The sequence below is a fragment of the Clupea harengus genome, unplaced genomic scaffold (assembly GCF_900700415.2).
Source record: "Clupea harengus unplaced genomic scaffold, Ch_v2.0.2, whole genome shotgun sequence".
Classification (NCBI taxonomy): Eukaryota; Metazoa; Chordata; class Actinopteri; order Clupeiformes; family Clupeidae; genus Clupea; species Clupea harengus.
Window position 1 is genome coordinate 36754 of NW_024879823.1, and position 11915 is coordinate 48668.

General features: G+C 41.2%; 1 protein-coding gene and 1 long non-coding RNA gene across 2 annotated transcripts in view; both read right to left on the reverse strand.

The window, feature by feature from the left end:
• The window catches only part of LOC122130448 (NACHT, LRR and PYD domains-containing protein 1 homolog), a 33685-nt gene extending 30725 nt beyond the window's left edge, over positions 1-2960 (reverse strand). Inside the window, exon 1 of the mRNA XM_042705183.1 lies at positions 1285-2960. Within this exon, the coding sequence (XP_042561117.1) occupies positions 1285-2960 (1676 nt within the window). The remainder of the gene's footprint in view (positions 1-1284) is intronic.
• A 410-nt stretch (positions 2961-3370) lies between these two features.
• Positions 3371-4403, reverse strand: LOC122130449. The gene is made up of 3 exons (XR_006151884.1): positions 4183-4403; positions 3945-4026; positions 3371-3461 (listed from the first exon to the last, which is right to left on the reverse strand). It is a non-coding gene; the product is annotated as an uncharacterized LOC122130449 (long non-coding RNA).
• Positions 4404-11915: the final 7512 nt, after the last annotated feature.

Genomic DNA, 11915 nt, shown 5'->3' on the forward strand with positions numbered 1-11915 from the left:
TTAATGCAAAGCACCCGACAGAAAGCAGTCCCAGGTTAGATGGTCACCAACCCACACTCCACGACTTCTCTAGTAAAATAACTAGACCAGTCCGTGAAAAGGTTACCAACGCTGTAGCAGTTTGGGTTGCCGGTGACTGTCGGCCCATCAACATAGTTGAAGACGGTGGGCTGACTCGAATGTGATTCGACTGACTCGGAGGTGATTTGAATTGCTTCAGGGGAGAATTCTTACGATTTACCATCGAGGGGCACCATTGTGTCTCGCATACATTCCTTGTATGAGGGCGAGAGAGCACGAAAAAAATACCATTAAACAACAGTGTCTAAAACACACGCTGTCTGAAGTGATTACTCGTTAATTTATAAGATTTAGTCTTTAGAAGAAAAACAAACTTTTAATCGCGATGAATCTTGATTAATGAATTTCAAAATGTGAGATTAATTAGTTATAGAAAAAAAAAAACGAGGGTCAGTTGTGTTTATGAGCACCGGCTTCTAGCTGTCGGCTTCGCTGCTTAAGAGTACAGCAGCGCATATTTTCAAGTGTAACCATTGAGCGGATCCCGTTTAACTGCCACAAGAGTTGTCCATCTTGTAAGTTTAACTGCCACAAGAGTTGTTCATCTTGTAATAAAGATCTCAATGAGGAAACACGCTGTGTTTTTTCTATTTTCACTGCATTTTAATATATTATAAATAGTGAATTTTAACATAAAAATATTAATGATTAATCGAAAATCGATCGTTAATTCTCCCGACGATCGATTAAGACAATTTAATCGAATGCCCATCCCTAATGACCAGTGACATAAATTCCAAGGTCGTAGGGCAGCCTGGGCAGGAGACAGATGAGATAGGGAAACTATCTGTAGGAAGGGAGTGGAGACTCACAGAAACTTAATTGTCAGGCCAGAAATTACGACGGAAACATGCAAGTCACAGAGAGGCGTATACGTGTGGGGCCCAGAAAGTACCATCAGTGAAGACTGGACTTATAAACCAATTGTGATCACATGTAAAATTCAGAACGCCTTCTCCAGCCGTGGGTGACAGAGCTATTGTGAACTCTGCATCTCCGACTGAATCTTGTCCAATCCTAAAACCAGTAAACTCAACTGTATCAAACCAATTGCTACGTTTGGCGGTCCATTACTCTGATTTCTCTGTAAACCAACACGCAGTTAATTTAAACTTAACAAATATTATGCCAATCTTGGTCATCCCATATGAACATATCTTATGCAATCTGAAGACACATTACTCTCTTAGGAAACACACTCACCCCAGCTCCTCACACCTGCTCAGTGCAGGCTGCAGCATCCTCAGCTTCTCTGCTGTTATGTTGCACTTCTTGAGCCACAGGCCTCTGATGATTGGGCAACACTGCAGGCAGTACAGCAGCACCCAGCAGTCTGTCCTCGTCAGGGGAATGCGGTCAAACTTCACCTCACCCCAGACTCCCATGGCTTCCCTTACAAACTCCTCCTCATGGCGCTCATAGAGACAATGAAGTATATGCAGCATACCCTCTTGATGCATTCTGTGATTTTCCAAAACGCTTAGAAGCCACTTCTTCAGATAAGCTTTAATGGATGGCCTGGACTGCTTATTCAGGTCTGGGTAAATGTCTCTGTTTGAAAGCCCAAAAAGGAATTGAACGACAGGTTTAAAACGTTCAACGTTTCCAAACAACTCCCGCAGTTTGTCAAGTGCCTCTTCCTCATTCTCCAACATCAGGTACTGGAGAGCAGCGAAGAACTCCTGGAAGCTCAGATGCATGAAACTGTACATTCTTTCCTGTTTGACTTTCCTCCTTAAAAAGAATTTGCAGAGGAAAGGATTGTATTTGGTTGCTTGTGATGGATCAGGGAAAGCCTCAGACAAACTCTTCTCATCAAACAGAACCTGATGTTCCTGTAACCCTCTCTCTGCCAGCTGGCCCAGGCTCCTCAGCAGTGTTTCAGGCTGACTCAAACCCTGGCAGTGATGCTTCAGCAGAGTGGACACAAAGTGCTCAAATATAGAGGTGGTTGTTTCTAGTTCCTTAGTGATGTCCATGCCTTCTTCTTCTTGCTCCATGAAAACTGTGCAGGTGATCCAGCAGATGACAGGGATGAAGCAGGCAGTGTACAAAGTCTCATTGGTCTTCACACAGTCAAATATTTTCTTTGCTAGCAGCTCTTCTTTGAAAAACCTCTGGAAGTACTCCTTCACCCCCTCCTCAGTGAAGCCTAGGATATCAGCGAAACGCTGAGAATCACTGAGCAGCTTGCTCAGTTTGTCTGAAGCAGTGGACCTGGTGGTGACCAGCAGGCAGCACTTAGGGTAGAGAAGCCCCTTCAGCAGAGCACCCAGAGTGACCTCAACAGGAGCTCTTGTGAAAGGGTCTTTAGGTGGCACTGTGCTAGTTTTCTCAAATGAGAACTTGAGCTCATCAAAGCCATCAATGAGGAAGAGCACTTTCATTTTTGAGTCCTTCAGCACCTCTGCTGTCTCACTGGTGAAGCTTGGACAGTAGCTCAGGAGATCCACCAGACTGCATGCCTCTGAGATTTCATTAAGCTCTTTGCATTTAAGGTGAAGAACAAGGTGGAACAGGTCTTTGAATACTTTTCCTGAGGCCCAGTCATACATGATCTTCTGAGCAGTGATGGATTTGCCATGTCCAGAGTTGCCCTGAAGAATGACTGCCTTTGGAACATCTCCACCGTCATCGGGTTTGAACAACTGGTCAACAGAGATTCTGCTGTATGCTTCACTGGCCCTCGTTTTTAAGACCTGCTGGTGATGTTTTCCTCTAAAGCGGATCTCTTCCTCTCTTTCTCTCTGCTCTCTGTTTCTCTCAACGATCAGCAGCTCAGTGTAGCGGTCAGCCAGCAGCACATTCTCACCAGGTCCAGAGTTATACTCCTTCACGATTTTATATGTGGTGCAGATGGATGTCTTGTAATCATACATTTTGGAGGTATGATCTACAAAAGAACAATGTTACACACAACATAGATTATTATTTGAAATAATGTTTCAGTTTTAATTTGATATAATCTTGAAATAGTAATTTAAGTTTACTCAGAATAAATCTGAATTTACCAGGGTCCTGTCCCAAGACCTTCAGGGAATAAAAAGGATGAAATTGTGTGTGTGTGTGTGTGTGTGTGTGTGTGTGTGTGTGTGTGTGTGTGTGTGAGTGTGAGTGTGACAGCACTGTAGATGAAGCATGTCCTCTATATTAACACTCAAACCAGGGCATCAATAAATAATGTACTGTTGAATTCAATGTGCTTTTCTTACCATGATAATGATGATGAATGTTTGAGTTGATGTTGATGTTTCCCTGAACTGTATTGCCTGTGAAGGTTGGAGCTAGGACATGGCCTCCACCCTGAGCTACAATTTTCCCATCCTGAGCTTCAGGAGAGAAGCCACTTGCAGCCTCTTCTGGGTCCTCTCCTGTCAAGGCTTCAAACAGAAAGCAGACCTAACAAACAGCAGCACTAGTGACAGTCACATCCCTTACAACAAAAACGTACAAAATATCAGATCCTATGGGCTTTAGACTGGGTCAGAGATTTAGGTTAAAATTTCTCGAAATTGCAACTCTTGTCAATTCTTTGTGTATACGTCCTTCGGGTATGGTAGTGTATCATACAAGTGAAACGATGCATACATTATTCCAACGGCGCGAATTACTGCAAAGAAAGTGAATGGAAGTCAATGGACACCGTAAACATAAGAAGTGCGGGGACCACAGAAAAAAAAAAGTGTCTGATAACTTGACGCTGGTTATGTGTCTAAGATCCCTGCTTGTTTGCCATTATGTGTCAATTGTCCTTTTGTTTAAATAAATGGTGTGGAAAACGCCGACATTAGCCATGATTCCACTCTTCACTACAACATAAGCCTAATGTCAAGTTGAAAATCAAGGTAAGGCTGGGTACGTACCGCTCTGTAAAGATGACGCCATGGGTGTAACTGCTGTTGAACTAAGTTGCCATTAAATCAAACCCTTAGGGAGTTAGAACATCTGCAATACAAATTAATGAATGCCAACAAATTGGACACACATTAAAAAGTATTTCGATTCGAACATTCTGTTGTTGACAGGCATACCGGTACGTCTCAGATTACTATTAATTTCGTACATATCCAACACTTTCACTTCACTGCCGTAGAGACGCACCTGTAGTAAGACGTTTGTAGACTATTTCGCGTTCTTCTCAGACTTCACATTAACAGGCCACTTAGACCGAAGGCTTGTCGTAACATATCGTCAGCTGTTCGAACATTTATGTATCGCACTTTTTAAAAACTTTCCATTGCGATAACTCTCACATGATAGCCTGGTCCTCCATTCAAAACATGTCCCGTTCTGTTCCTCGTTAGTATTCAAAACAGGAAGTTGTACTCATTTACCTGCTTCTGTAGGCTACTGTTTGCTAGCGCCCTCGCCTGGACTATAGTCTGGTCCACAGATTTAGTTCTATCGAAGAAATTAGCATATCGTTTTTTTACGCTAAATGTCTCCGCTATGGATTACATTCGCATCTGTCACTACCCGATCCAAGTCGCTACAATCGCTAGCTACAGCTTGGGGAACTTCGCGAAAGACGGTATATTTTAAGACGCTTGGTCATTGTATACAGCTGTAAGTTCTTAACATGTGTATAATAAAGAAGTTAAAGATATAGCTACTGGATATCCCGATGTCTTTTGTTCTCCCTGTCAAGTTCTATTGGCTAGTGCCAATGCTTTATTTGTTTTACTTACTGCTATATTTTCTCACTTCTTCATAATACAAACTATTTGCCTTTACCCTGACTCCGTCTCCACACTTTTAATAATTAAATATTACATTAAATATACCCACATTATGCATTAAGACAACCCCATATGTTGACGTTGAGCCTTATTCCGTAAACCGTTTGTGTCTGAGCATGCACGACTTGGATCGGGTAGTGACAGCATCTATATGTCTATGAGTGACAGCCTCTCCATCCCTCATTCATAAACGTTGCGCACGCACAACAGAAGGCGCAGAGAGATGAGACGCTTGAGAAGGCGCGTCTGATACCGCCGTGTAAAATACATCGTAATATTACCGCTCATATCTCATATGAAGATTTTATTTGTAAAAATGGATGAAAGCCGATGAGGAAACAAACGGCTTTGATCGGTACTCCCTGGAGTGCACACGAAGAACATATGTGTTTCATAATGTTTCTAATGGAGGGGGATCTTCTTAAATCCTAAATTGTGCCCTCTATGACTGGAGTGACGTCAAGGGCTGTTCTAATAGGTGACAATCGCAACAGGTTGTCCGGTAAGAACAGATAGATGTCAAATTCCCAATAAAAGGTTTATTGATGCATGCACACACACACACACACACACTCATGACATATGCTCATCACGTTCGGAGGACATGATACCCGTGATGACAGTGAACCGTGAAATCTTTCTAAAAATTCATCAAGCGGGGGTGGAATATACTCTTAAAGTGACTCTCTTTCTAAAAAATCAGACAAGGTGATGGGATGAAACTGGTTCAATCTTGTTGTGTGTGTGAAGGACATCAGAGTAAGTTAGGGGTAATAAAGGCATTAATGGACTCCCCTTCATCAGTAAAATAAGATTTTCACAATCAGCAATGGGGCACAATGAGGGGCTGGACTTACAAGCAGATCAACAGTCTCAAAATAAAAATCTAGGGTTATGTTGATGGGCAGAAATCAGTTCTGAAAACTATTGTGTTCTGGCACCTCAACTATGTAGTGCTATAGATGTTACCAGGGAAACAAAAGTGTGTCCCTCTCTGTGTTGTGTTGTGTGATACACAATTGACTGACACCAAAACCAGTCCTGGAGTTCTCTGCTTTTTATTGCTGGTTTAAAAGGAAAGAAATAAAACACAACTCGGACACGCAGCGAGCCTGGCACATCACAAACCAGGTAATAAACCACATGTAAAACTACGGAAAAGAAAATACTCGCCATGCACACAACAATGAGCCTGATTACTTAACCTGAGTTACAGCCTAGCATTACAACCATAGGTTACACCCTGATATTCTAGCTGATTAGCTCCTCACTACACCTGAAAAACTTGAGCAGTGTCCTGAACATATTCCACCCCACTTTTATTGAGACACAATCTTTAGTTTCATCAGCAAAGAGTGATATGCGTCACATGGCCCTGCCATTGAAGCTAATGCATTTTCGTCTGTCTGATCACCTATGTTTAAAGTATTGTGGAGCATTCAGGGACGTAAATCTCAACTACTTCACACCTTTTATTTAATGTTTGGAGTGTCCTGAACATATTACACCCCTCTTTCATTGAGACACAATCTTTAGTTTCATCAGCAAAGAGTGATACATGTCACATGGCAATACCCTGGCATTGGAGATAATCCTTTTTCACCTTTGTGATCTGTGTGTCAAGTGTTTTTTCACAGTGAATGGCCAGAATAATTACTGCTAAACATTTTTTACCCTTTCTTTACAGTGTTCTGAACATGTTCAACCAACTTTAATGAAGACATAATCCTTTTATCAGCAGATTGTTGTGTGTTTTACCGTTTCTTACTACAATATTTGCATTATTGCCTGTTTAGTCAGTGTTCCCTATATTTAAACAAGAAAATCATACTTTTGTAACATCAGTGAATCGTTTTTAACCCATTTTGATGTTACTATGAAATGAATATTAATGTTAACTGTCAATTTTCAGCTACAGCTTAGTCATTATCAAAGTATCCTGTACGCTTAAAATTAACTCACTATATCGTAGCTTGTTTTAAAGCAAGTTAATATAATGCACAGATAACAAAATACTATTATAAAGTCTAATCTAGCGAGTAGACAGATTAGGACTTTATAATGACAAATAGGCTACTATAACTTTCAAATACGCTTTTAACTATTTTCCCGATCATAAGGACAAATGCAACCATAAAACTCATTCCATAAAAAAGGTTTTTATATTACCCAGTCGATTAACAGGGTTGTTTGTTGTAAAAACCTTTCATTTGATACAACAAACTAATTTTACTTCCTCGTTTCGTTTTACTTCCTCGTTTCGTTTTACTTCCTGGGGTTATTGTGGGTTATCGTTGCTAGCAGAACAGAACTCTGGTATTGGGGGTCTGTGGTAGCCCCCCTGTCTCCCCTTGTTTTGTTCCTCTCTCCCCCCTTCCTCTTTCCTGTTTGATATATGCTGGGAATGAGGTAGGTGGTTGAGTTTCAGTGGGATAGATAATCTAATAAATATTACCTTTAAAAATAGGCATCTATTATATATCCTCTTACCACTTATTATTATTATGTGTATAATATATCTATACTATTTTCGTGAAATATCCCTCTGACATGTCATATACGGTAGTTTAATGCCCTTGCGCATATACTGTGGGTTATACGGTAGTTCGAGATACACATGTGAGTGAGACGCACGGTGATCCATTAAAGCCAGTTGAGCATCTAAGAAGCCTCTATACCATTACTTTACAGACATATTGTTTATATGTTTTTCCTATTGCTACATGTGGGGGCTAGCATTAACAGTGGAGCTAGTAAACAGGAGCTCACCAAACTGTGTTTCTGTTGGTGTGCTTTCACAGGTGTGATAACGTTTTTACTTATCTTTCCTTAATGTATATATTACATGTCTCTTCTTATTGGCCTGTTTGATATATGCTGGTAATGAGCATTTATAGTGGAGCTACAAGCGGGAGACTCACCAAACTGTGTTTCTGTTGGTGTGTTTACACAGGAAATAAATATCACGTCTCAACAACAGTTGTCCACGGGTCACATTCATTACACAACGCAGTTACACCGGTTACATATGGTAGTGTATTATAAAAGTGAAACGATGCATACATTATTCCAATGGCGTGAGTAAGATCAGTTGCGCAAATAACTGCAAAAAAAATGAATGGAAGTCAATGGATACCGTAAAAATAAGAAGTGCGGGGACCACAGAAAAAAAAATGTCCGATAACTTGATACCGGTCTGTGTTATGTGTCTAAGATCTCTGCTGGTTTGCCATTATGTGTCAATTGTCCTTTTGTTTAGATAAATGGTGTGGAAAACGCCGACAGAAGCCATGATTCCGCTCGTCACTACAACATAAGACTATTGTCAAACTGAAAATCAAGGTAAGGGTTGGTACCTACCCCTCTTTAATGACGACCCCATGAGTGTAACTACTGCGGAAGTAGGTCAAACCCCGGATGTTAGGACATCTACAATACAAATGAAAAAAAATGCCAACAAATTGAACATACATTAAAAAGTATTTCGATTCGAACAATCTGTTGCTGACAGGCATATGTCTCATCTACAGATTACTATTCATTTCTTACATGTAATTTCTACACTTTACTTTCACTTCACTGCCGTAGAGACGCACCTGTAGAAAGACGTTTGTAGGCTATTCCGCGTTCTTCTCAGACTTCACATTAACAGGCCACTTAGACCGAAGGCTTGTAGTAACATATCTTCAGCTGCTCGAACATTTATGTATCGCACTTTTTAAAAACTTTCCATTGCGATAACTCTCACATGAGAACATCTGATAGCCTTGTCCTCCATTCGAAACATGTCCGCTGTCGCTACACGATGGTAGTCCTTTGGGGGATAGTAGTCCCTCACGTTGCGCATGCTCAGACACAAACGGTTTATGGCATAAGGCTCAACATAATCGCGCATGCTCAGACAACAAAACAGTTTACAGCATAAGGCTCAACATCAACATCAACATAGCTGGCTTGTCTTAACGCATAATGTAGGTTTATTTAACGTAATATTTAATAATGTTGTAAACTGTTTAAACGTCAACATATGGGGCTTGTCTTAACGCATAATGTGGGTATATTTAATGATGTTGTAAACTGCTAACAGCATAAGGCTCTACGTCAACATATGTACAGCACAAACACAGAAACACACACGAATCAAATTACTCCAAAACAGCACTATAATGCTTTTGAGTCTAGTTTATTCACACACACATTTACAATTGAATCCCTACTTTGCATATTAAATAAAATAAGATATATTTTGCCACAAAGTTTTTTCTTTACTTTTATTATTTTCTACATGGTGGATAACACTTTTTTGTTTAGTACATCATTCCATATGTGTTTTTCGTAGTTTAAATGTCTTCAGTATTAATCTACAATGTAGAACATAATAAAAGTAAAGAAAACACTTCTCAAAAAATTTTAAGGTGTGTCCAAACTTTCGACTGGTACTGTACGTTAAATGTGTCCGCTATGGTTTACATCTGCCTCTCCATCCCTCCTTCATAAACGTTGCGCACGCACTCAGAGAGATGAGACGCTTGAGACGGTGCGTCATTGATACCACGGTGTAAAATACATCGTAATATTTCCGCTCATGTCTCATATGAAGAGGAGCGATATATTTGTAAAAAATAAAGCCAATGATCAAACAAACGGTTTTGAATGATACTCCCTGGAGTGCACACGAAGAACATATGAATGAGGATAATAAATTAATTACATACGGAGATATCTGTTATTGAAAAATAACCCCTCAAATATGTTCTGTAATTATCTTACAATACTTGCATGTCACGACATGTATTTTCAGAAATAATAGGACAACAGTAGGACAAATGACGTTTACACTGATGCCTCAGTCGGGCAGATACGAGTGCACAGTTTCAAATATTGGTATCATGATACCCGTGATGACAATGAACCGTAACATAACCCGTGATGACAATGAAACGTAACATAGCCTTGTTACCGTGATAGCCGTTATATCCGTGGTTTCTATAATGATATAAAAAAACAAGGCAATACATATATTCAATTAAATTCAATATTATTTATATAGCGCCATAACAATACAATTGTCTCTAGGCGCTTTACAGAGCCCAGAGCCTGAACCCCCTTAGTGCAAGCACAATGGCAACACGGGCAAGAAAAAACTCCCTGTTAGTCAGGAAGGAACCTTAAGCAGAACCACGGCACATAAGGGGGAACCCATCTGCTTGAGGTCGGCCGGGTGGAGATAGTGAGTTGTATGAAGTAGTACAGTATGAATACTTACGTCCAGTAACAGTAACACAAAGCAAGGTTGATAATACATAAAATGAATACAGGATTGACTGATTGATGACAATACATAACAAATATATACGAATAACCTGCATTCAGTAGTAATATTGTTAGCTTGTCAGGAACGTGGCTCTGTCCCTCAGACAGGATGAGTACAGGTGAAGGCAGTGGCGGTTCTACAAGGAACTACACCCCGGGCGAAACCCCCTCTGAGCGCCCCCCCCCCCCCCCCCCCCCCCCGCCGGAAAAAAAAAATTATCTTATTTATTTTTTATTATAACAATATAAGTGAAACACAAACTTAAATGTATCAATTGCACAAATCCTTCAATAGAACATTTGAATAACACACTTAAGAGAATCAATGCACACATCATGTGCATTAATGTTAGCTAACCAGCTCTCTGCAAGTTAGGTTGTGCAAGCACTCAACATGCATTATGGTTTAGTTGAGTTAGCTAATCGTGGCTAACGGGATTTCGCTAACGCTGGCTATTATAGTTGTGTCAAAGGAAATATATGGTCTAACCAGCTAGCTATCGACCTGTTCATTATTAAGATTATACTAGTACTCTGTATGCTGTTATATTCTGTTAGTTGTGGCTAGCGGGACTTCGCTAACACTTTAGCCTAGTGTCAGATGAATGAACATGTCCATACCCTATGGTCAAATCAGCTAACTAACGCTAGCTAGCAAACAATTCTGTTGGTGCTCAACATTAGCTGGTTGCCTTAATAGGAATTTAGGTTAAGTTACACTTGACTGAAAACACATTTTTACCTTGTCCACTTGAGCATCCTTCAATAGTTATCTTGATAATGTAATAGACTACTCTGTAAAAGATGTATTCAATTTCCCTCGGGATAAATAAAGTATCTATCTATCTATACTCTGCTAACTACGTACTACCTTCACCAGTTGGATAAGTTGGAGCAGTCAGTGGTCTCCTTCCACCAATTCACCTTGCCCTTGGTGACCACATAATCGTTCTGTATTACCTATTTGTATTAGCCATTTCACACAATTCAGAAAAACAAAAACGTGCAGGAATTATAGGCCTGTAATTATAATGTTATGAATGTGCGTTATTTGGAAGAAAGTCAGGTGTGACTGCTATACAGTGGATCCCCCGCCCCCCCTTGTCCGTTCCATTTGGGAGACGTGAACTGTCCCCCGCGCCCCCTCCCCTTCCCCCTTCTCCCTTCTCACTCAGGATCTGTTCACGGCACCTTCTTAGCGAGCAGAGGCGCCTGCAGCTGCAGGGGGCGCCAATTTGCCAATTCCACACACAGTGATATGATGGATAATAGAAAACCGCTTCGCGGCCCAGATGATTTTTTTTTTGAGTGCTCTTTCCGCCCCCCACGTCTTATGAAAAAGTGCCGCCCCGGGCGGCTGCCCGGGTCGCCCGTGCCTAAAACCGCCCCTGGGTGAAGGTGCCGTTATGCTTCTACGACTGCGTTACTGCACAATCATACACACACACACACACACACACACACACACACACACACACACACACACACACACCACACACATCACTGATCTCAGACCTGTGTGTGCTAACCATGAGGCTGAAGCTCAATTTATGGTTGTCCGTTTTCAGAAACATGCACGCGCAGGAGCCCCTTGCGTGCCCCTTGCATGCTTTCGTACCCCTTCTCGCGTGCTTACGTGCGTCTCCCAAGTTGTGTTACTATCCAACAAGGCTACGCGAGCCACACGCAGATCGCAAGGCTGTGATTGGTCCCCTAACTCAGGGGTCTTCAACCTTTTTCAGCCCAAGGACCCCTTGGCTGAGCGAGACACTGAGCAGGGAC